General features: G+C 48.4%; 1 protein-coding gene across 1 annotated transcript in view; it reads right to left on the bottom strand.

Annotated features, from left to right (window-relative positions):
* Nucleotides 1–26,300, bottom strand: part of ABCA13 (ATP binding cassette subfamily A member 13) — a 315,259-nt gene that overhangs the window by 82,894 nt on the left and 206,065 nt on the right. The window contains exons 38-43 of the mRNA XM_088018679.1: nucleotides 24,710–24,764; nucleotides 22,908–23,085; nucleotides 20,497–20,612; nucleotides 15,114–15,270; nucleotides 7,315–7,568; nucleotides 2,257–2,449 (exon numbers count right to left, since the gene is read on the bottom strand). Coding sequence (XP_087874805.1) covers nucleotides 2,257–2,449; nucleotides 7,315–7,568; nucleotides 15,114–15,270; nucleotides 20,497–20,612; nucleotides 22,908–23,085; nucleotides 24,710–24,764 — 953 coding nt within the window. The remainder of the gene's footprint in view (nucleotides 1–2,256; nucleotides 2,450–7,314; nucleotides 7,569–15,113; nucleotides 15,271–20,496; nucleotides 20,613–22,907; nucleotides 23,086–24,709; nucleotides 24,765–26,300) is intronic.

Genomic DNA, 26,300 nt, shown 5'->3' with positions numbered 1-26,300 from the left:
ACTCCCAGATCTTTAAAACCACACGATTGTACAAAGCACTCTGGAGAAGACCGTGGTGTCTGAGTGGTGTGACCATATCGACAATCACCTGCGATGAGTGAATCTGTGTAAGGAACACTCCAGAGGGTGAGAAGTGATTGCCAACTACCAGGATCGCGCTGAGATCCCCCGTCCTCTGGGGGGCAGTCCCAACAAGGTCCTAACTGTGTCCCTTTGTGGAGGGTGGCAGTTTTTGAGACTCACATCATTGTAATCATTATCCTCTGGACACCGCTTAAAGGACGTTCTCAGGGTGCCTGGGTGGCTCAGTTGGTTAAGCTTCTGAATCTTGGTTTTGGCTCAGGTTATGATCTCAGGTTATACGATCGAGCCCCACATCAGGCTCCCTGCTCAGTGCGGAGTCTGCTCAAGATTCTCTCTCTCTCTCTCCCTCTGCCCCTCCTGCACTCGCATGTGCGTGTTCTCTCGCATATAAATAAAATCTCCAAAATATAAAGTACATTCTTAAAATATTCTCCCCACTCTCCCTCCCCTTCTGCCCACCCCCAACTCAGACTCTAAGCTGATCCTGACATGAGTCAAGAAGAGAACGGTTAGTTCTAAACTCTGACACTCAGCATCAACAATTGGGGGGGTGGCGGGGAGGAGTGTTTGGTTCAATGTTGTCTTATATTCCAGGTGAAAAATGGCCTTCTTGCTGTCTTTTCCACGCCTCGTCTTTATCTGTCAGTATGTTCTTAGCTAGAGATTCTGTGGTGGAGACTGAGTCTGTGCGGTTCATCAGCTGGCTTTCTGTCTATTGACCACAGCTGACTTCCCTGCTCCTTGAATCCTGGGAAAGTGCCTGTTCTGGCTTTCCTGGCGCTGGCCCTACCTAATTACCACAGGACCCTATGTGGTACCTCTGGATGACAGGTGCTTCCCTGAATTACCACCTGCTTTCATAGCCATGTTCCCCCATCTCGACTGGATCTCTCCCACCATCCAACCCATGGACCCAGCTGCCATTTCTGGACTGACAGCTCTAAGGCAGTACCACTCACGCGCTTCTAACCTCGCCTTGCCGTTACCTAACATGCTACGTGATCATGGTCTTCTGGTTCCTACCCAGTTATTCATTCCTAGAGGGACGGGGACATAGCTCAGTCTTCTCTGTCTCTTCCACTGGCTCTTACAAAGCATTTCACATCTAAGCATTTAAACCATGTCCACAAAAAGTCCAGCAACCAGAACTCAAATGTAAGTGGCACCTCGGATCATCTCAGATCTCTGGAGCATCTCCCTTATGAAGTCTTCCAAGTTTTTCTCTTACCCTTCACCTTAAAACTACCCCGACAAGTAATGGCAAAACTAAAAATGATTTTTGAAGTAGAGGTAAAACAAATAGTCAATATGATGCCAAAGGTTGCAGAGTTAGTCTTTGGGTTGAGTGGCCAAAAAAACTCCTTCCTTAGCATACAGTCCTCTTCAGCCACAAACCACAGTGCAGCACGTAAGGCTACTCCTGGATCAACTTAGATTGGTCCCCAGGCTTCTTTTTCCCTCTGAATAGTCCTCTCTGAAACACCTGCTCTCTGCTCACAGTGCAGCATGGCCGCCAATCACGTAACCATGTAACCTGCCTCGAGTCTCTCAGGAGCTGGGAACAATATGAATGCAAGGTACCTCTTATTTTTAACAGTTAATTAAAGGTAATCACTTTCAGAGTTGATTTCTTTTTATGCAATTAAGCACAAATCAGGAACAATTTGCATGGCTTCTATCAGTTCTGATTAAACATTTCTACGAGAATTAATGCCATATCCATGGCAAAAAAATTCTGAGCTATTGCTTTGGTGTGAGTGTTCTTTCCCTTTGCCAAGGAACATTTTACTAGATGGGCTTAATTGGCCAGTTAAAAAGAATGGCAGTCCAAGTTAGAGTTAGAAGAGGTTCCCTGAATTAATTGAACTGATAAAGTATTTGTACTCAATAAAATGTCATCCCATAGCATAAACAATGATTAAAACTCTTTAATCACATGAAGTTTTTAACATTACGAAACAGAATAAACCCCATCCATCAGTCAGCAAAGTTTTCGCTGGGGAAAGAGCCAATAGACTCTCTACTCAGATTCTGTGTCTACTGATTTTTGCAGAAATTCCAGAAATTCGAAGGCTCTTGGCTCCGATCGCAGATATCCTGAGCCTAACACAATCCAATGCACAGAGATACATGGGTTTGTAACAGAAAGGGGTACAAATAGAAGGTCCTCACCTCTCCTCTTCGTATGCCCACACTAATATCTTGCACAGCAGTGGTCCTCTTAAAGAAGCTTCTGTAGCTTTTACTAAGGTTGTATAACACAAGAAGGTCTTCACTGGTTCTTCCTTTCAACACTCTTGTTTGCTCTTTTTCAACATCTAGGTCCTTGGAAGATGTGACTGTGGCTTGGATGGCAGACTGACCCCTGGGAAGATGAAGTAAGAGTTAATTCACACATGAGAACTGGAAATGGAACAGTCAAGAGAGACAGAAAGGTCAGAGACCTGTCGAAACAGAAGATGCGGTCTTGAGCCTGCACTGTCAGCTCCGGTCCACACACCGTACTTCTGCCATTGTGATTAATAACGAGCAAGAGTCCAGGGCACCTGGGGGGCTCAGTCGGTGAAGCATCTGCCTTCGGCTCAGGTCATGATCCTAGGGTTCTGGGATCGAGCCCCACGTCCGGCTCCCTGCTCAGCAGGGAGCCTGCTTCTCCCTCTCCCTCTGCCTGCCTCTCTGCCTACTTGTGTTCTCTCTCTATCTCTCTGTCAAAAAAATAAATAAAATCTTAATCAAAAAGAAAAAGAAAAAGAAAAAACAACAAGCAAGAGTCCACATTCATCCCCTAATGTGAAGGAAACATTCATGTTCCTAAAAGACAGCGAAGTGGACAGAGGCTCAACTAGAGCTGCCTTTCAATTTTAGGAATAATAAAATAAGGCCAGGCTCCTGTGCAGGGTGGAAAAAGAATGTATCACAAAATTATTACAAGGAGTCATCTTGTCTAAGCATTTTTAGCAAATAGGTCACTTAAGTAAAGTGCATTGTACAGGGACAGCTGGGTGGCTCAGTCGTTAAGCGTCTGCCTTCGGCTCAGGTCATGATCCCAGGGTCCTGGGATCGAGTCCCACATCGGGCTCCTTGCTCAGTGAGGAGCCTGCTTCTCCCTCTCCCACTGCTGCTCACCCTACTTGTGCTCTCTCTCTCTGACAAATAAATAAATAAAAATCTTTAAAGTGCATTGTACATAAAAAAACCCAAACATTAGAGTTACATAGAACACTCTGGATTGTGTAAAGGGATTGTACAGCAAGTGCTTCACACAACACCATGCATAATAGATTTAATAAGTATTTATCAGGTGAATACAAATTTAATATTCAATTCAAATTTATTTGCTCTAAATCTGAGCTGCTCCTTTTTCAATCTTCCTTATGATTTTCAACCCGGCACATTTTAACTTTAAAGTAAATTTCAATTTCTCCTGTAAACTGTTAACATGCCAACATTTTAATCATTAAATGGGTACAAACCCCCGAGTTAAGGTTGTACCAAAATCAACTTCCTGGTTTTGCCAAATGTGATACTGTCATGTAATATACGACCAAATTAATCATGGTATCATTGGGAGAAGCTGAGTAAAGGGTGCACAGGGACTCTGTAAAAATTCTGCAATTTCTTCTGAGTCTTCAACTTTTATGAGATAAAAAGGCATTTAAAATAAAATAAAATATTTAAAATAAAAGCTCCCAGTGCCTTAGGTCCTTTCCCTGCATTATTTTTTCTGTGCCTAAAATCACCCTTGAACAAAAACAGAATCTATTCAACATGCAACCTAGAAGACGAGCGAATATACCTAGGTACTCAGAAGTATCTATTGCATGACACCATTCATATAACATTCAAAAGCACGAGAAGCAAGTCACTGGAGAAAAAACCAAGATCGGTGGAAAATTACAGAAATCAGTACTCCAGGATCATTATATCAGCACAGGAATGCTCTGCAATTCTTATAGTCTGTATTGGGAACAAGGGTCCCAATTTCAAAGGGATTTGAAATGCTTAGCTTTAGGCTAAGTGTGAACTTAAGGTATTTTATAAAAAGATTGATTGAATGATTTTACGGGGGGCTACAGGAAAGGGAGAGGGAGAGAGAATCTCAAGCAGGCTCCCCGGTGAGCATGGAGCCCAACCGGGACTCGATCCCACCACCCTCAGATCATGACCTGAGCTGAAACCAACAGTCAGATGTTCAACCATGCCACCCAGGCGCCCCTGAACTTAATGTATTTTAATGAATAAAAAATAATGGTTTTTAATGTGTAAAAAAAAAACACCCAAGAACAGTGGTTATGTCCAGAGTGGTTAATGACACGGGTCATGGAGACGCTGACCCTTCCAGCTGACAAGCACAAACACAACACCAAGGTCTGTATTACAGAGGAAGGAGACGCCCGGGCACCTGAGAGTCGAAATGCCCAACAGCTGCAGAGAAATGCTTCCCGGGCCACATGCCTGCTCGCACCCAGCCAGCACCTCGGGCACACAGGGCCAGATCAGCTCCAGGCCGGAGAGAGTAGGCGAGAACGCCACCAAACGCCCCCAGCCTGCCTGGTGTTCGGCCCGGGCTCAGGTTCTCATGGAGACTTGGATTCTCAGCCGACAACCAAAGACCCTCAGCAGACACGGTTCAGGGCCACGGCCGGCCGGGGCAGACAGCAAGGAGGTGTCTGCACTTGCTCATGGACACGCTGCTGGCTGGGGGGTGCGGGGGGACAGGCACTATTCCTCCCAGGTGCGGGGAAGGGGAGCATCTTCCTATTTACGTGCATGATTCAACACCAGTGCACGGCATGCCCTGCACAAAGGTCAAGCAGAGCAGAGTGACAGTAAACACTATAAAACGACACTCTGGGCCCAGCAGAGAGAGATGGGCTGCAACAGGAAGGCTGGGAAGGCATCGGGCCAGCCCTGGGAGGTGGGGAGCAGCACGAGGTGGGTGCTGGAGGCGGGGGAGGCCAGTCCCGCCAGGGGCCCCGACCGAGCAGATGACCAGAGGCAAATGTCACCCATGGGGGCCGAAGGGGGTATCGTGGAGAGCTTCACGGGGCATGAGGTGCCCGACTTGAGGGGGCCTGGCTAAGAACATAGGATTTTCTTCTTTTGTCAATGATTAGTGACCTGGCCAGACATGGATTTATTTTTTTTTTTAATATTTTATTTATTTGACAGAGAGAGAGCACAAGCAGGGGGAGTGGGAGAGAGAGAAGCGAACGCCCCACTGAGCAGGGAGCCCGATGCAGGGCTCTGTCCCAGGACCCTGAGATCACGACCTGAGCCGAAGGCAGATGCTTCACCGACTGAGCCACCCAGAGGCTCCCAGAAGTGGATTTAAAAAACAAATTAATTTAGCGAGACCCCACTGTAGTAGTCATCCATAAAGAGGTAGCAGGCAACTAGTGTCTCAATCAGATTACATTTCAGTGTCCTGTGGCCCCCACACTGACAAAGAACAATAAATACTGATGATCCACTGTGGATAGCAAAGGCCTTATTCTAAAATACAGTGGAACGAATGCTCCGCCAAGTGAGACAGGGAGTCTTCTCTTTTTTTGTGTGTGTCTTTTTTAATTTTTTATTGTTATGTTAATCACCATACATTACATCATTAGTTTCTGATGCAGCGGTCCACGATTCATTGTCTGCATATAACACCCAGCGCTCCACGCAGAACGTGCCCTCCTTAATACCCATCACCGGGCTAACCCATCCCCCCACCCCCCTCCCCTCTAGAACCCTCGGTTTGTTGGAGTTTTCTCTTTTAAAAAGAAGTCTTCTGATGCTCTCCCAGAGAGAATGGGGCACCCTGAAATCCACCCAAGGGGATTCTACGGTCTAGATTTTATTTAAAACAGATTAACCTCGTGAGGGCCGATCAAGGAACCACTTATGTTTGAAAGGCACTCAGAATTCTCTTCCAAATTCAGTCAGATACTGGAAATCTACAGACTCCAGAGGGATTGTGGCCAATTCGAGAGAGATTTGGGATTTATATTCAATGCGGCTCGCGGCTCTAGCAGATTGAAAGGAATTCTAAAGGAAGCATGTCTTGAAATGACTAACGGGAACAATTCTATAAAGGCACCATCACAAAATATTCATAAGGTGTCCACGATCCTTAACAGGTTCTCCAGGGACACGATCCTAATTAGTAATTTCTCCATGAAGGATCCATCCCGGATCCTCAGAGAGACACGTGCAGCTCTTAGAGAGACCAAGGCAATGGATGGGGGCCACATGGGTCACAAGGAGACACACACACTGTGAGGCCGACACAGCAAAGCATATGTGTTATCTGACAATACTCTAGACACCTGTGCAAAGCCACCTTAAATCCCACTTAGAATAATAGACACGTGTGTGTGTGTGTGTGTGTGTGTGTGTGTGTAGATGGGCCACGTTCTATATCTACAAATATATACACATCAACGTAAATATAAATAAAATATACAAACTATATACAATTATGTATTTATATGTGGGATATATGTAAATGTTAGAATTAAAAAATATTACACATATATATATTTCTTGTGCTACCTGAGGTTCATCGTCACCTAACAAAGAGAAGAACACAGCATCAATGGCAACAGGCAGGATCTGGCAAAGGGCAAGTGGTTATCAGTGCTGACCTTCTATCCATTCCTGCTGTTGGGAGTTAAAGTCATTTAGCTACAAAAATAAATTATGTGAGGGGCGCCTGGGTGGCTCAGTCATTAAGTGTCTGCCTTCGGCTCAGGTCATGATCTCAGGGTCCTGGGATCGAGTCCTGCATCGGGCTCCCTGCTCAGCGGGGAGTGAGCTTCTCCCTCTGCCCCTCACTCTGCTCGTGTTCTTTCTCTCTCAAATAAATAAACAAAATCTTTAAAAAATCAATTTATTAATTAATTTTGTTATGGTATCAACTAAATTCGCCCTAGACGCTACAATCAGAGTAAGAGGGAAATTGAGCAATTTCAAAGGGCACAACTAAATAATTAGAACGATCTTGCAGGCTGGCACTATATCTTTTGACGTTCTCCTTCCCTGTGTTGGTGACTCACATCAATCAAAAAAGAAAAGAAACAGAGACGGAAAGAGAAGAAAAAGCAACATAAAATCTTCACTCATTAGCACCATGTATCACGTGGATCGGACACATTGTTTGTCTTGCAATCTCCAGGATGGAGCTTCCTCTCCCTCTTTGTTGAACAGGTGGTGCCCTTCCCGGCTGAGCCATACAGGACATACCGTGGCCGCTGCAGGAGGTCCCAGTGAAGCCAAATCCTCAAGAGGAGAAGCACCGTGCCCTGTGAGGCCAACTGCACAAAGATCCAGCCCAGGAAGTTCATCTCAAAGGGGCTCACGTAGGAATCGATGCCAAAGTTGTGGGTCAGGTCATATTTGATCTGATTGTAACAGAGTTCTATCAGTCCCTGACCCAGGCAGAACTGAGGGAAAATGGTGAAGATCCACTTGAGGACATCGTAGATGTTCTGTAAATTCTGTACAGTGAGAGAAAGGGAAAATAAATCACATCGAAAGCTGTTCACACCCTCCGTCTGCCCTTGTTGGTCCTGTGTCCAGGTCCCCCCCTACCCCAGCCACTCAGTGACAGGCGCAGATGGGCCTCGAACCGGAGAGGATTAGTCTCAAGCCTCAGGTCTGGTGGTTTTGCCTTGCTGGGTGGTGGATGTGCTTGGGAGTCCCCACCCACTTCTTCCTCCCGAGTTCCACTTTTGGAACGGGCATGTCTGTCCTAAGCCAGTCCCGTGGCTGTACGTTGGAAGCACATAACTGGTGTGCTTCCCAGGCTCACACGTGGAGAGGAATTCTGTGTCACGACGCATCATGCCTAAAGTGTCGTGTGCACCTGATTTAGGTGAGACCTCGCTAAAGACTTTGGAGTTGAAGCTATGATAAGTCAAGACGTTGGGGGCTGTTGGGATGGATTGGATGTATTTTTCCTGCAAGAAGGACATAAATTTGGGGGGCCCATGGTGAAATGTCATGGACTGAATATTTGTGCCCCCGAAATTCACAGGTGTAGCCCTAACTCCCATTGTGATGGTATTAGGAGTTTGGACCTTAGGGAGATGATTGGGCTAGATGGGGTCAGGAAAACCGAGCCCCCACAATGGGATCAGTGCCCTCGTGTGAAGAGCTAGAGACACCAGAGCTTCCTCTCTCTGCCATGCGAGGACACAGCAAGAAGGAGGTCATCTCCAAGCCAGGAAGCAGGTCCCGCCCAAGAGCTGATTGTTCAGCAGGCACCTCGATCTCAGATGCCCAGCCTCCAGAACGGTGAGCAACAGCATCAGCTGGTCATGCCCCCCAGCCTGCGGCAGGTGTTACAGAAGCCCAGGTAACACATACAGGTAACATCCCGAGCCACAGGCCACATGAGTGTTCGAACAAGCGGACAATACTGGGAGTTGTCGCCATGAGCAGGCAAATGACATGTAAGATGCCTACTACGAAATTAGCGTATAGTAAATGTTCAGTGTATGTAGTTGTCTCTATGAAACTTGTTACCATTGAGCGTAATTACAACTCAAATACATGGAGGCTAAAGAGCAACCTACTGAAGAATGAATGGGTCAACCAGGAAATTAAAGAAGAATTAAAAAAATTCATGGAAACCAATGAAAATGAAAACACAACTGTTCAAAATCTTTGGGATGCAGCAAAGGCAGTCCTCAGAGGAAAGTATATAGCAATACAAGCCTTTCTCAAGAAACAAGAAAGGTCTCAAATACACAACCTAATCCTACACCTAAAGAAGCTAGAGAAAAAACAGCAAATAAAGCCTAAACCCCGCAGGAGAAGAGAAATACTAAAGATCGGGGCAGAAATCAATGAAATAGAAACAAAAGAACAGTAGAACAGATCAACGAAACTAGGAGCTGGTTCTTTGAAAGAATTAACAAGATTGATAAACCCCTGGCCAGACTGATCCAAAAGAAAAGAGAAATGACCCAAATCAACAAAATCATGAATGAAAGAGGAGAGATCACAACCAACACCAAAGGCATACAAACAATTATAAGAACATATTATGAGCAACTCTATGCCAGCAAATTAGATAACCAGGAAGAAATGGGTGCATTCCTAGGAGATGTATCAACTACCAAAATTGAACCAGGAAGAAATAGAAAACCTGAACAGACCTATAACCACTAAGGAAATTGAAACAGTCATCAAAAGTCTCCCAACACACAAAAGCCCAGGGCCAGATGGCTTCCCAGGGGAATTCTATCAGACATTTCAAGAACTAATACCTATTCTCCTGAAACTGTTCCAAAAAAGAGACATGGAAGGAAAACTTCCAAACTCATTTTATGAGGCCACCATTACCTTGATCCCCAAACCAGACAAAGACCCCATCAAAAAGGAGAATTACAGACCCATATCCTTGATGAACATGGATGCAAAAATTCTCACCAAAATACTAGCCAACAGGATCCAACAGTACATTAAAAGGATTATTCACCACGACCAAGTGGGATTTATCCCTGGGCTGCAAGGCTGGTTCAACATCCGCAAATCAATCAACGTGATACAATACATTAACAAAAGAAAGAACAAGAATCATATGATCCTCACAATAGATGCAGAAAAAGCATTTGACAAAGTACAGCATCCTTTCTTGATCAAAACTCTTCAGAGTATAGGGATAGAGGGTACGTACCTCAATATCATAAAAGCCATCTACGAAAAACCTACAGCGAATATCATTCTCAATGGGGAAAGGCTGAGAGCTTTTCCCCTAAGGTCAGGAACGCGGCAGGGATGTCCACTCTCACCACTGCTATTCAACGTAGTATTAGAAGTCCTAGCCACAGCAATCAGACAACAAAAAGAAATCAAAGGCATCCAAATTGGCAAAGAGGAAGTTAAACTCTCACTCTTTGCAGATGATATGATACTGTATGTGGAAAACCCAAAAGACTCCACCCCAAAACTGCTAGAACTCATACAGGAATTCAGTCAAGTAGCAGGCTATAAAATCAATGCACAGAAATCAGTGGCATTCCTCTACACCAACAACAAGACAGAAGAGACAAATCAAGGAGTCGATCCCATTTACAATTGCACCCAAAACCATAAGATACCTAGGAATAAATTTAACCAAAGAGGCAAAGGGTCTGTACTCAGAAAACTATAAAATACTCAGGAAAAAAGTTGAAGAAGACACAAAGAAATGGAAAAACGTTCCATGCTCATGGATTGGAAGAAGAAACATTGTGAAGATATCAGTGCTACCTAGAGCAATCTACACATTCAATGCAATCCCCATCAAAATAACATCCACTTTTTTCAAAGAAATGGAACAAATAATCCTAAAATATCTATGGAACCAGAAGAGACCCCGAATAGCCAGAGGAATCTTGAAAAAGAAAAGCAAAGCTGGCGGCATCACAATTCCGGACTTCCAGCTCTATTACAAAGCTGTCATCATTGAGACAGTATGGTACTGGCACAAAAACAGACACATAGATCAATGGAACAGAATCAAGAGCCCAGAAACGGACCCTCAACTCTAAAGTCAACTCATCTTTGACAAAGCAGGAAGGAATGTCCAATGGAAAAAAGACAGTCTCTTCAACAAATGGTGTTGGGAATATGGGACAGCCACATGCAGAAGAATGAAACTGGACCATTTCCTTACACCACACACAAAAATAGACTCCAAATGGTTGAAAGACCTAAACGTGAGACAGGAGTCCATCAACATCCTAAAGGAGAACACAGGCAGCAACGTCTTCGACTTCAGCCGCAGCAACTTCTTCCTAGAAACATCGCCAAAGGCAAGGGAAGCCAGGGCAAAAATGAACTATTGGGATTTCATCAAGATCAAAAGCTTCTGCACAGCAAAAGAAACAGTCCACAAAACCAAAAGACAACCGACAGAATGGGAGAAAATATTTGCAAATGACATATCAGATAAAGGGCTAGTATCCAAAATCTATAAAGAACTTATCAAACGCAACATCCAAAGAACAAATAATCCAATCAAGAAATGGGCAGAAGACATGAACAGACATTTTTCCAAAGAAGACATCCAAATGGCCAACAGACACATGAAAAAGTGCTCAACATCGCTCGGCATCAGGGAAATCCAAATCAAAACCTCAATGAGATACCACCTCACACCAGTCAGAATGGCTAAAATTAACAAGTCAGGAAACGACAGATGTTGGCGGGGATGCGGAGAAAGGGGAACCCTCCTACACTGTTGGGAATGCAAGCTGGTGCAGCCACTCTGGAAAACAGTAGGGAGGTTCCTCAAACAGTTGAAAATAGAGCTACCATACGATCCAGCAATTGCACTACTGGGTATTTACCCCAAAGATACAAATGTAGGGATCCGAAGGGGTACGTGCACCCCAATGTTTATAGCAGCAATGTCCACAATAGCCAAACTGTGGAAAGAGCCAAGATGTCCATCGACAGATGAATGGATAAAGAAGAGGTGGTATATATACACAATGGAATATTATGCAGCCATCAAAAGGAATGAGATCTTGCCATTTGCAACGACGTGGATGGAACTGGAGGGTGTTATGCTGAGTGAAATAAGTCAATCAGAGAAAGACATGTGTCATATGACCCCCCTGATATGAGGAATTCTTAATCTCAGGAAACAAACTGAGGGTTGCTGGAGTGGTGGGGGGTGGGAGGGATGGGGTGGCTGGGTGACGGACATTGGGGAGGGTATGTGCTATGGTGAGCGCTGTGAATTGTGCAAGACTGTTGAATCACAGATCTGTATTCCTGAAACAAATGATGCAACATATGTTAAGAAAAAAAAAAAGAAGAAGATAGCAGGAGGGGAAGAATGAAGGGGGGTAAATTGGAGGGGGAGACGAACCATGAGAGACGATGGACTCTGAAAAACAAACTGAAGGTTCTAGAGGGGAGGGGGGTGGGGGGATGTGTTAGCCTGGTGATGGGTATTAAAGAGGGCACGTTCTGCATGGAGCACTGGGTGTTATGCACAAACAATGAATCATGGAACACTACATCCAAAACTAATGATGTAAGATATGGTGATTAACATAACAATAAAAAATTATTAAAAAAAAAAAATCTCTCCACCCAGGAATGCAGCCTTTGGAGAAAATTCACTGCAAAGTGGTCCTTTGAGCTGACTTTTAGACACGGTGTAGCTAAGCATGTAGTTCAGAAAGACCACAGTTAACTACAGCTACCTGACAAGGCTATAGAAGTAATCATCAAGAATTAGGCTCGGGGAGCCTGGGTGGCTCAGCCAGTTAAGCATCTGCCTTCGGCTCAGGTCATGATCCCAGGGTCCTGGGATTGAGCACCAAGTTGGGATCCCTGCTCAGCAGGTAGTCTGCTTCTCCCTCTCCCTCTGCCTCTCCCCCTGCTTGTGCTCTCTCTCTCTCTCTCTCTCTCTGTGTCAAATAAATAAATAAAATCTTTAAAAAAAAAAAGAATTAGGCTCACTGTTTTACGGTCATTCAAAAATTCATCTGAAGAATAATAGTTTATAAGGAAGCAAAATCATCATGAGGTATACATTATAATACACGACATGGGATGTGCCGTATCACAAATACTAAGGAAAAATTTACAAAATCATCAATGATACATTTCATCCTAGACAAGGTCCAGTTTTCCCTTATGATGCAAATGGACAGCTTGACTTATATAAATGCAGTCTTAAAAATAACGTGATTTGGGAGCAACAGAAAATTCAACAAAGGAGTATGAGTTGTTCCATTGTGGCTTATTGTCTTTTGCATATAGACACGGAAAAAACATGAATGCTTCATCTGATTTTTCCCTTGACTCTTGTCCTGACTACCTACCATCTTTATAGATTTTAACCAGTCCCAAAGGAGCTTATTAATCCCAGTTTTTATAAAACTGTGTCAGTCCCTGAATCAAATAATGTGCCACATGAAAGCATCTTTTCTCACTGGTTATAATGTAGAAGCGGTAGAATATTACAGCTTCCGACTCAGGAACTGGGAACGAAGGGACAGACATAGTAATGACGGGGACTCTAGATCTGCCTCAAGGAACTGACAACTGTCCTTGTTCCAATGAGAACAGAACTGTCCACGACGCCTGAACACCGAAGTAACAAGTAACCTGCACATACAACAGGATATAATTGCACAAAATCAGGGAGTAACAATCCATAAATGTCCAATTCAGGATAACTGCGAATTGATGAAGTATGCAAGGAAAGAAATTACTGGAACTATGAGTTATTCCCCTCCGGACATCCCTCTCATCCCAACCAGGAGATGTTCAAGATGGCGCGTTAGAACTCAAAACGCATTTTCTATAGAAATCAGCTTAAAAATTGTGATTTGGTAAAAATTAAAATGCTCTAACATCACAGTTTGGACACACAATGGTTAATCCTGGTTTACTGGTCACCTCTGATTGATACCATAAGAATATATTTATTGCCCTATAGCTTACGAGTGAAGATCTGAAATCACCCGTTTACGATGTTGGGTTTCTTAAGCAAACAATATCAAAATAAAGAGCAAAAGAAAAGGGAGACCTTAGCAAAATGATAAAATGTCCTCTTTTTATTTGTGAACAATTGAGCTTGACCCATTTTTCTGCAAACAAACTATTGCCTTTGCTGTCTGTCCACATAAGCAACGCTATTTGTAACCGGATGCTGACGTCAGTGCTGGACTATCAGGAACACAAAGGCTCCCGGCTCAACTCCTCTCTGGGTCCAGGGGATCCTGCCTCCTTTCGCTTTTGCCCTCTGATCCTGTCCCCTAGAGCTCCGCCTTGCCCACCAGAGCGAGGGTCCATCCACCCTGAGTCTGCCTTCCTTCTTACCTTAGTTCATGGGGACACCCGGAGTGGCCCAAGTCCTAGCAGAGATCCGTGGGGCTGGCAGGGAAAGCGTGCACTTGCCTCTGCTACCCTCCACGTCCTCCTCAAGCTAAAGCCCAATAACTGTATCGGGGTTTCCTACTTAGAGGCTAGATACATTAATACAGATTAGTGTCGACACTAGATCTGCAAAAATCACCAAAACAGATTGTTTCCTTCTCTGAATGAATGTTTCCGTACTTAGTGCTTCCACACCAACATAGGGCATAACACCCAAAAACAGTACGAGCCACCCTGGAAAGTGGACCATCTCTGCAAGCCCAGGGCTGAGCAAAGCAATGGGCATCCACCCATCCCCGACCCACCTGAGACAGGCCAGCAGCACAGCCTCCAGAACTGGGAGGGCTGGGCCTTTCTCAGGCTACCTTCTCCACCCACGAGTCAATCAAACACCAGAATGACTGAGGAATTGGGGTCCAGGTAGACAGCGTGGAGTCAGAAGGGACAGTGGTCGGAGCTGAGAGCCGAGAGGAGAGATGAAAAGGACAGAAATAAGCGGACAGAGGACAATGCAAAACTCCGACGGTTGTCCCCACGGGTAGCGCAGAGGAGGGCTTAAAGCAGATTAAGACCCAGGCGGACTTCATGGGGGGCGGAGCATGGCAGGGACAGAACTGGATCCAGCTTGACCGAGACGCCTGCTGGGGATCCCACACCGCAAAAGTGACTCGCTACTGTGAACACCTGTCGGAGAGAGGGTTCTTGGAGCAGGATTCCCTCACCCTCTTCCTTCTCAGGGCAGCCCTCTGCTCCGAGACCCTGAAGGTAGCAGAACGAGGTATGTTCCAGGGATCACAAGGAAGGAGGGCGGAATGGGCCGGATCATCCAGCGCTCCTGGGGTCGGAGAGCATGCTCAGCCATGGCACGTGATCCCAGAGAGAGGTCTCTGACCCCTACTCCTGAGACACCCGGACACTCAGCTACCCTTCCAACCACCGATCAGGAATTCATCAACGAACAGGGATGCCCGAGCTCAGCTCTCATAATGGCACTGGTGTTTGCGTTCCTCGGGGGCGGGGTCTCTATCCAGAGACCACTAAAGACAGTGGAGAGTTGCACATTTTCCTTTACTTCCAGCTGGAGAAACAGCACACGGGGCATGAGCCGGCATGCCCTGCTGCCCCGAGAGGCGTGGTGGGAGCCCACTGACCTGAGCTTTGGAGATGGCGGCAAGCAGCCGGGGCATGATGGTCATCAGCATGGTGCAGAGCCCGAAGATGAAGTTCAAGGACACATAGGAGAGGAAAGCCACGTCCGAACTCGAGAAGATTCTGGACATCAGATACATCCACGGGAGAGTTGCGTAGCTACAGAACGAAGGGAAGAATCATGTTTGTCTTCCTGTAACGTGAACTGGTATAAGGACGGAAGTGTAGATGAGTTTTGTTGGCCGGGTCATTTTCCCTCCCTTAGTGAACGGAAACCCACTTTGCAACAAATCCTAGGGTGTTTCCTGAACACAGAGCACATTCGGGGGGGGAGGGGGCTCCAGGGAGCACTGAGGATAAGGGGCAGGGGAGGGTCAACAGCTAGGCCACGTGGGCACCTGCCCCGGGAGCTCCCTGAGCTGGAAGAAGCCCAAGGACGTCCCCACCACCCCTCCCTCGAGGGGCAAGCCTAGCTCTTGATTCTTCGCTCCGCTTCTCGTCAGTAAAGCACAAACAGTTCCGACGTGTGGAAGTGAGAATCAAAAGCTGTCAAGAATGGAAAGTAGCAGAGCCCTGCCTAAAAAGAAGGCAGGAAGGGGCGCCCGCGGGGTTTGGTCATTAAGCCTCCAGCTCTTGATTTGGGCTGAGATCACGACCTCAGGGTCGTGGGATCAAGGCCCGTGTCAGGCTCTGCACTCAGCATGGAGTCTGCTTGAGATTCTCTCTCCTTCTGCCCTTCCTCCCTGCTTTCTCTCTCTCTCTCAAATAAAAAAAAAAAAAAAAATCTTAAAAAAAAAGGAAAAGAAAAGAAAAAAGAAGGCGTGAAGGTAACACTGGAGAGCTTCGTTCTCAGCGTCCACTCTGTGTTGGGCCCTGTCCTGTGGGCCTCCACGACACGCCCTCACCCTCCTCCCTCTCCAACAGCCTGGGAAGCAGGTGCTGGGAACCCATTTATGGATGGGGAAGGGGTTCACGAGGTTGAGAGACCCCAATGGGGGCTCTGCAGCTGACAGCAGCTGAGGCTGACCACGGGATTCGTTTCTGCGTGGTTGCAAAGCTGGGGAGCAAGGGGACGGACCTTAGAAGCAGCCCCCACACATTTCTGATGGCATCAGGTTCTAAGAGAAACACCCACCATGTTCCCCAAATGCACACATCTTTCTTCCTCCATATCCTGGAGCTGGGCTGCATCCATGGCCCACCTCCCGAGGCGTCTCTCACAGAAGCGTGCGCCCCATTCAAGGACACGGGTCCTGGAGTCACAGTTCCAAACATCAGTGGAGAAGTCACTCACTGTAAACCGCAGCCTTTCTCCCATGTCCCCACAAGCTCTCCGCATACTCGAGGCAGACCTGTCACCGCTTTCCTAGCGTGACTTAGTGGCTGCACCTGAAATCCTGCAGCGCCTCCTGAATGCAACATATGGGACTCCAAATGGTGGGAGACAGGCCTGCCCCTCGAGGCGGGCCATTATTCTCCTGTAGTTCCTTTTTCTATATGAATCCGTGGCATCAGAATGAGTCCCTGGGTCAAAGGCTTCATCCTCATATTTCAGAAAATACAATACATATACCATCATACAAAAAACCGTACGCTGTTTTGGGAATTCCTCTCAACAAAAATCTGCCTCGTAACTTGGGCACAACGGAAATTATTTTAGAATGTACAAGGTGGAGGTGAGAGCTTGTAAGCAATTATTCTTAAATAGCCCACTGTACCAAATAATCAAATTATTGTTAAATAATAAAATTGGTTACCCAAGAGGTAGGTCATGACTCCTTGGTGCTTTGAAGTGTCAACCCCTGCGTCTGAAGAAAAGCCCTGTGGAGAGGAATCAAACTCCACACACCTTTACTGCCCCTTCTGGGACAGAAGTCAAGTGCGATCCTCCCTCACGTACCTGCCTGGGCAAGCGATTGAAACAACAGCATTCAAAGTGTTGTTTACAATGTGATGTAAGCATTATCAGCAATCTCTGAGTCAAATCTTGGGGCAGCTGTAACTATGAAATCCCCTCTCAGAGTGAACCAAACATCTCTTAAAACTACTGATGCAAACTCTATCTTCTGGAAGAGTCTGTGACAGGTTGCTTTTCTTTTCCATATCGCCACTCTGTGGCAGCTGAAGATAAACATCATGGTCTTCTTACACCTCCAGTACAAAAGGCCAGGTCTCTCTTGGTGTCCAGCCAAGTCTCTCGGTTAAACCCCGCCATGGGGGGCTCGGGGCATTTGGGTAGGGACACCTGACAAGGTGTCTGACGTGGTAAGCCTGGCACAAAGCACGGCGGGATGCTCAGCACGTCAGTCAGGAGGGCAGTCAAGGAACGCGGCAGCTCCTTGTCCCACTCGGAAGCCCCATCCACCACCCCCCACCCCTCGTCGGAACGAGAGGGACCCACCAACGAATACTTTTCCATTGGATCCTGCCCCACTGCACGCTGTTTGTGGTCGGTGCTTTGTTACTCAGTACGGAGAGTTTCCACCCCAGGTTCTCCCCCCGAGACGTTGGACAAGTGGGTCAGAGCGTTATTTATTTAAACAAAGGAGAAATCAGCAACAACGCCACAGACTGACCACCCCTGCCACCAGCGTCACGCTTGCCGAATTACTGAACAGTCTTCGGGTGTGGTCTTCCATCAGCTGTGCGGCCATCTTCTTTTTATTTTTTTCCTATATGTTCCTTAGTCACCTTTCAAATTCATGGTTCAAATCAACACATTGGCAGCTCCAGGATCCCTATCTTTCTTTTTTTTTTTTTTTCAGAAAAAAATTAAATCGGAGGCACCTGGCTGGCTCAGTAGGTTAAGCATCTGCCTTCAGCTCAGGTCATGGTCCCAGGGTCCTGGGATCAAGTCCCGCATCGGGCTCCCTGCTCAGCGGGAAGCCTGCTTCTCCCTCTGCCTGCCCCTCCCCCCACCTGTGCTCTCACTCACTCTCTCTCAAATAAATAAAATCGTAAAAAAGAAAAGAAAAAAATTAAATGGGCTCCTAGAGCATAATTTATTTTTTAGTGAAATCTACAGTGGCTTCTAACAATCTCTATTTTCGTTAAAATACAATGTAATATTTTGATGACTAGCACTTACTGGCTAGTGGCATACTGTTCACAATCCTTCCAGAATTTGTGGGGTTTTCCTTCCTTTGAAAGATGGCCCCTCCCCTAGTGAGTGAATTTTCTAGGACCTGGATCAGGACTCTGCAGGTCTCATGTTCACAAGACTTAAGCACCAAATAACCACCAAATACGTTCCTATGGTTGCAACGTTTTATAGAAGCTAGATTCTCTTTTCTTTCTGACATTCCTTTCCTCTTTTTGATGCTGAGGCTCCTCACTCTCCACTAAAATATCAAGTTTTCCTGGTTAGAGAGAGCAGGAATATTAAGGAAAAAAAAAAAAAAGACAACTGTCACCGGGCATTTTTTTCTGTTGTCTCTTTGAGATTCTATGCCCTTGTCTGATCCCTAATTTCTTTGGATTCTGAATCCTTTGTAACTGCAAGCCACTTTTCATGCCTGAGACATCCTCAGGTTGCAGGGCACTCTGGGGGCCCAGCCTTCCTGAGACTGTCCTCTGGGTCTCCTCGCCTCCCTCCTTGGGGATGGAGGGGTGAGCAGATGGGCACAGGGAGACAGCAATGTCCATGCAGCATCGGGTGCGAGCCAGGGCCCCGCGAGAGAAGAACCACAGTGTAAATGAGAACAAACCCGTGGCCCCTGGGATGTGGCTCTGTGACTCCAGCGGGCCACCCTGGAGCCCTTCTTCACCGGGGTCCACCTGCCCTCTGACACCATCTGCTGTGTTCAGACCCCTCGGTCCGTCCGACCATAGGAATTCTTCCCCAGAGCTGCATCGCCCCTGCTGGCCCAGGTTGTCAGTCAAGGGATTCTGTGAATCTCCTGGAATTCTTCAGAAAATGCCGTTGCCACGCATGTGGCTTCACCCAGACTCCCAACGGTGCTCACAAGCCAAACAAGCTTCCAGACTCCTCCTCAAAACACGTTTCTTAGGCATTTTTATCCACACTCGATTTTGTCTACGTGTTACCTTACGTTAAACTCAATGACCTCTGCTTTCGTAAACTTTACAAATAACGTAGAGCGAGGTCTGTTTAATCACAGAAGCCACAACACCGTCCACTCAACTGGATCCATACACTGAAACCAGACCATTTCCTGAGAAGCAGGAATCCATGTACACAGACCTTTATATCCGGGAACTTAAATTCCAACTGAGCATGATAGACAGGCACAACCACAAGGATTTTCATAGCCTAAGACGTAATATCCTCTGAATACCAGAATGTTCACATAGTAACGATGTGGCCAAGAGGAATTAAATGGGACCTTTCACCACTCACTGTCTGTTAGGTTTGTATGAACTATCTAACTGAACTAAAGCTCCACACAGAAGACAGTGAGGTTTGGAGGAAGTCGTGATACTTCCCAAGGCCACAGAATCCGGGAGTGGCCACATCACTCTTCCCACAAAGATCTGTCTGTCCCGTCTGTCTCTCCCCCCGCCCCGTCTGTCTCTCCCCCCGCCCCAGTCTATCCATCCATACAGTCATCTAATAAGAATATATGCTTGTTTGTGTTAAATGTTTTGGGTCACTGACATCACCGTGAGCTGTGCAAAAATCACTGTACTTGTCATCTGTGGCTTTGGTAAAGCAGAATGTGGGGTTTTCAAAAAATTATCCGCCTCTTATAATAAATACGTTCCTTATCTTCCCTCCTCGTAGCAAGTCTCTCTCCAACGCTCAGCCTGGATAGAGACATACGGCCACCGTGTAAGAAGACCTAGCTCTATATTTTTGATACCGACTGCATACAATTTGGGGACCACTGGCAATGATCGTACTCAGAACGTCTGAAAATGAGAAGTATGTACAGTGACTTCCCTGCCTTTGCTGTATTTCCCCCGGGAAAAGTGACAACAGCAACGACACGGCACCTTGCCAGACCACCACTGTCGCAGGAGAGGGAAAATGCGCCAGACGCGGGGCTGCAAGACAGACTCTCCTCTGAAAGGCAATTTTGGAGCTAACCGGATTACGGGCTTGAGCTCCAGATTAATGTCGGCGTGAGGACAGCTGAGAGCCCACGTGGCCCCACCCGCGTCGGCAGACAGCTGGGGGGCCTCGCGTGCCAGCCCGCACCACCTCCGTCCCTGCCCCGCCACCCACCCTCCTCCTCCTCCCCCTCTGCGGGGCGCTCGTCCACCTGCTCCAGCTGGTCCGCGGCGCGGCCCTCGCAGAGGCAACATAATTGCTCGCAGAGAGAGAAAATCACGAAGCCGGCAGCAGGTTCAAAGCCATCCCGGGGGGTGTTTCTCTTCCAGAAAACAAACCGTAATTCTGCAGTCGTGTTTCTCATCACATACCCGAAAAGTGCCAGCAGGAGAGCCGTGGCTGCCAAGTTCTCGCGGAAAGTAAATGCTGTTAACTGGAAGGCGACGATGATGGTGACACACAGGCTCACGGAAACCAAGTAGAAGACCTGGGGAGACAAGGAACAGGGGATGGCGCCCCACCTCCGCTTCTGCTAGTTTGCAGACGACACACGGGCAGCAGTGGGGGGGTCCCAGGGAGGCCTAGCTCTGGCAGGACTGTGTCCCCCACCCCCGCGACGCATAAGCTGAAGCCCCCAGACCTCAGAACATGACTGGGGCTGAAGACGCGCCCCTGAAGGGGTCACAGAGGTAGACGCGGTCCCCAGAGCAGCCCTGATCCCACAGGACCAGCGTCCTCGTAAGAGGAGGACATCGGGACACAGACACACGTGAGGACACGGGGAGGACACGCCATCCACACACCCAGGACAGAGGCCTCGGGAGGAAGTGGCCCCGCCACGCCTGGATCTGGGACGTCCAGCCCCAGGCACTGGGAGGGACACTCCATCTGCAGAGCGTCATCAGGCTTGTGCCGGGAAACCACTACGGCCAACATTCCCCACCTGCGGACCTTCCAGGGGACGTGGCCTCTGCCCACTCCTGGGCTCAAGGACAGGCTCATCCTGGGGCCTCTCACGGAGCCCTTCCTCACACCATGCACAGGGCTGCCTCCTTGGGGGGTCCTTCCCTGACCTCCTGGTTTAAGTCCTGCTTCCTCTCGTGAGAATACAGCTCCACCAAGATGCCCATCGACAGATGAATGGATAAAGAAGCAGTGGTATATATACACAATGGAATATTATGCAGCCATCAAAAGGAATGAGATCTTGCCATTTGCAACGACGTGGATGGAACTGGAGGGTGTTATGCTGAGTGAAATAAGTCAATCAGAGAAAGACATGTATCACATGACCTCACTGATATGAGGAATTCTTCATCTCAGGAAACAAACTGAGAGTTGCTGGAGTGGTCGGGGGTGGGAGGGATGGGGTGGCTGGGTGACAGACATTGGGGAGGGTATGTGCTACGGTGAGCGCTGTGAATTGTGCAAGACTGTTGAATCACAGATCTGTACTTCTGAAACAAATAACGCAACATATTTTAAGAAAAAAGAAAAAGAAGAAGATAACAGGAGAGGAAGAAAAGGGGAGTATGTCAGAGGGGGAGACGAACCATGAGAGATGATGGACTCTGAAAAACAAACTGAGGGTTCTAGAGGGGAGGGGGTGGGGGGATGGGTTAGCCTGGTGATGGGTATTGAGGAGGGCATGTTCTGCATGGAGCACTGGGTGTTATGAACAAACAATGAATCATGGAACACTGCACCAAAAACTAATGATGTAATATATGGTGATTAACATAACAATAAAAAATAAAAAAATAAAAAAAAAAAAAGAATACAGCTCCAGAGGGCAGAGAACATCTCTGCTTTGCTCACAGCTTTATTCCCCGCACCCTGGACACACCTTGCCCCCATGCAGATTCCCAAAAATATCCGTTAAATGAGCGATCATCCAGAAATGATTGGATGAAGATGGAAACACAGTCAACCGGGAAGGAAATAATCCTCCCTGCCCTTAAACCTCCAGACAGGCATGGCAGGGACAAAGGGGTCCATAAAGTCTGGACTGCATTAGAGAGGAAGACTGCCTGGGGTCTGGGAGATTCTGGGTCTCCCCCGCCGCCGGGGTCCTGAAACCCATCCCCACTTTTCAGGCTCTTACTGTCTCGTTCCCTTGCCAGGGATAGCTGGGGTCACTGCATGCCATCACACGGAAGGCGTGGTGGTGCAGGACTCTGGCTTTATTGATGAGGACACACTATCACTTTCCCACAACGAGGACAACCCCAAGCAGCCAGAGAAGTAGCCGTTGGCCTTGAATCCAGTTAAATGCCTGCAAGTCCAGGGAACAGAGTGCACTGCTGTTGTCCTCCAAGGACAGAACACAGTGACCTGCAGGGCGTCCCCTGGAGATCGGCAGCTCTGCAGAACTGGCCGGGCTACGGTCACCCTAGAGGCAGCCTATGCGTGTGGCCGGCAGGTCAGCTCAAAGGGCCTTTATCCTCCCCGCCTCGCACCCCCTTGAGCAGAGCATATTTAGTGTGATTATCGTGTCACCTTCCTGATGAGAAACTCTGCATGTCTGGACGGGTCCCTAAGCTCCCAGACAGAGCTCCAGGGCGTGGCTGGTCCGTCCTGCGTCTCATGAAGCCGTCCTAAATGATGGATGGAGACTTAGCCTGACTAGCTCTTACCAGCAGAATGATCCCTTCTGTGGACAGTGTGAGACGGCCCCTTCCTACACTCACACACACGCATGCACATGCACACACATGCACGCACGCACACACACACAGATCAGCGGTGTGCAGGCACATGGGACGTCGTCCCCAAATCCTACCATGTCATACAGGAAGTTGGTGAGCCAGTACGTTCTGTAGCCCAGGCCACAGATGTGCTGCAGCCTCTTGGCTCCGCTCACCCTATCCCTCACCACGGAGCTGCCGATCGACGCAGACAGGATGGAGAACCCCAGCATGATGCAGAGCGCGACGCCACACTGACGGATGCTCTCCAGGCTGTAGGCAAAACAGAACAGCACGTCAGGTGTCACACAAAGGACACAGGTCTTCTTTCCCGTGGTAACAACCAGCGACGAGGAGACAAGCCGAGAAGACCACTCATCAGGAACTGAGGATGGGCAGGGCACCCTGGCAAAGCGCGTGGAGTCTGTCACTAAATCCCCTCAACGACTTTTCGGGCGTGGATTTTCGCTCCCAGCCTCTGGAAGACGTAAACGAGGGAGCAGAGTTCAGGGACATTTCAGAGTCTGCCCATCTCAAGGTCTACTTTTGACCACTGAGCCTGACTCCCCAGTTACAGTGAAAGACGTCCTCAGCGCGGGGTCCTCAGTGAGCTGTGGCCTCTGCCCACGCTGGGACACCTGCGGGGACGGGGAGGGGACATTAGCTGTAGCTCCACAGGTGGCTGGCCCACCTCTGAATTCCGTCTCTCCAAACGTCAAAATGATTTTGTAATAGAGGGAGGTGCACTCCTAATTGTAATGATATACACTGCGCACTTTCTTGGTCACGTTTTCATCGGAGCACTCCCAAGGGACCCCTCCTTGGCAATGCGCAGCGCACACGCCGTGTCTCGGGTGGCCCACGTAAAGAAGAAGCTCGCCACAAACCGTCCACGGCGCGGCACCTTCTTTCCCTCAGCGAGCCCACAGCCAGAACCGTGGCCAGTGGCAGAGACCGCTAAAGGGGGAAGCTGAGAATGAGCGCGGGGACGGGAGGAGAAACCGCCTTGTGCTTCCTGCTCCCTTAACACCCGGGAGAGAGGACGCCCGTCAAGCGGATTTGCGTCTCTGCGTCTCTGACTCAGTTTGGAAGGTCCTGGGAAGGACACAAGTGATGCTATAGCTCAGTTTTCGGGAAGTCAAATGATATGCAGATTTTCGACTGCACGGAGGGTCAGCACCCCAACCCAGTTGTTCAAAGGCGCGCTGCACTAATTCTGCCTACCATCGATGTCTGACCCTTTGTCATCGGTGTGACAGGGAAGGGAGGTGGGAAATGGAGAGCGCCCTGTTTACGACTGCACCCCAAGCGCCCAGCTGCCTCTGTCAATGGAGTGTGTGACTCTTGATCTCGGGGTTGTGAGCTCGAGCCCCACGTGGAGTATAGAGATTACTTAAAAAAAAAATCTCTAGGGGCACCTGGGTGGCTCAGTTGGTTAAGTGTCTCCCTTCGGCTCAGTTCAGGATCTTGGGGTCCTGGGACTGAGCCCTACGTCAGGCTCCAAGCTCAGTGTGGTCTGCTTGAGATTCTCTCTCCCGCTGCACCTCCCCACCCCCCACTCCTGCTTTCTCTCTCTCTCTCTGAAATACATAAAATAATTTTTTTTTAAATATCGTACCCCAAAAAAGCATCTGGAAGATATGGGGTCACTGCGCTTCAAGGAGATCATGCCCTTGGAACAATTTTGACTTAGAAAGACAGTGGAGTGTATGATATGCTCATCCGTTTTAAACTTGGTCAACATGCGTTCTCCAATAATCATGGTCTTCACACTTGGCAAAGAAACGCCCAAGCCAGCATCACTCGGGGCAAAGGCAGGAGGGATCCCAACCCCCGCTAAGCAACCCAAAGACTCTGTCCCGTTGTCAGGGCCGGCCTCACCCACCCTTACACTCACATCTTGTCCTCGTTCAGCAAGACCCCTCCGTACGGGTGGCTGTACAGCGTTATTCCTGCAGAAGACAAATCGGAGAGGTGAGCCCGCGAGCCCTTTGCCCACACGGCAGCTCCTGGTTGCTCTGCCCAGGCCCGCAGGCACCGAGACAGGCGCACGCCAACATTCTTCTCGGCCCGTTTGTGCCGAGATTTTGCAGGTGCTGCATCAGGAAGAACCAGCATGTCTTGAACGTGCCTTGTGTGACAGGCGCTGGGCTGACGTTTTATGATCTGATCCTCAGAAGCATCCCTGGGGCGTAAGTCTTACATTAGCCATATTTTGCGGGGGGAGACAGACTCAGCAAGACGACATAACGATATGCCAGGAGATCACTGGATGGAACTCGGGGCAAAACTCAAAAATCACCCCCCTCGACGAAGCCAAGTTGAGACAGAAGAGTGAACCATCTGCATGGTCCAGCTTTGCGCATGGAGCTGCTTGTCTGGATTTGCTTTGCTTGCCTCTCGGGGGCTTGTGCATTGGCATACGACATCAGCCAATACGGAGAAATCACCACCAACTTATCGATTATAACGGTTTTATCACACAGGCGGCTCAGGACCTCACACGGCGCGCCATCCCCACCCCAGCCAATGCTGGTCCACACTGCACCGTGAACTCCATCACCTCAGGCAAACCCGACGGCTTGTTTCCGATCATTGTCCAACATCAGACCGGTCCGTTCTCCCTTCTCTGATTGGCTGTTGCGGAGCTAAGCGTGTGGCCACGAGGGGGGTGCATCCTAGCCCCATCCCACGGGCCACTCTCGCGTTCTCCTTCACCTTATGGTTCACTTAATGCAGCCTGCCGTCTGTGCTTTGCGTCCTCTTACGGGGGCGTATTAAATCGTTACAGAAACGCCGCGGGGTGCAAGTCAACATAAATGCACGAAGAGGCATGGACCTGGAACAGAGTAGAGTGCTGCAAATCCGCTACAGCTCTGCCCCCGAGGGCCTTGTTTTCCAGCCATGAACAACCTGCTCCTCTCTCCCGCTCGGCCAGTCTCTCCCCCCTTCCATTGTGGGCTCCACCACACGCTAAAGCAAGTTCTCTCCTAGCAGAAGGAACAGTGGAAGCTTTGAGTTCAGCAAGCCCACTATCCAGTTTTCCAGAACAATTTCTTTGACTTCAAATTAATACTGTCCAGGTGTTGTGCTGCGGGCTCCCGCCGCGTGTGCGGAAAGCCGGCCGTGTGCTCTCCTAGACCCTGGACGTGGTTTACACGTTTGCCCAGAACTGAGTCGCACGGTCTTGACACCCTGCCTGTCTGAGCCGGTAATACCCACCTGCTTTTCTCCCATCTGTCTCTCTTCCCCTGAGCTTCACCTTCACCCCCTCCCTCCAGCATGCACCAGCTCGCATTCTCCCTCGCTCGGGTACTGACTGTAGGCAGCCCTGCACGTGACCTGCGGCCGCCTGCTCTGTCTCGAGGCCGTGCAGAAGCTCACAGACTTTCGACAGTGCTTACAAAACCGCGGGATCCTGCCCGAACGCAGCACGTGTCCCCCGCTGGGTGCTGGAAACGGTGAAGTATACGTTCCGTGCTGTGGGC

Source organism: Eumetopias jubatus, unplaced genomic scaffold (genome assembly GCF_037043125.1).
Source record: "Eumetopias jubatus isolate StellerSeaLion01/CBP00866 unplaced genomic scaffold, mEumJub1_p1.0 scaffold_14, whole genome shotgun sequence".
Taxonomy (NCBI): Eukaryota; Metazoa; Chordata; class Mammalia; order Carnivora; family Otariidae; genus Eumetopias; species Eumetopias jubatus.
Note: the sequence above shows the minus strand (reverse complement) of the source record. Positions and strands in the feature narration are given on the sequence as shown.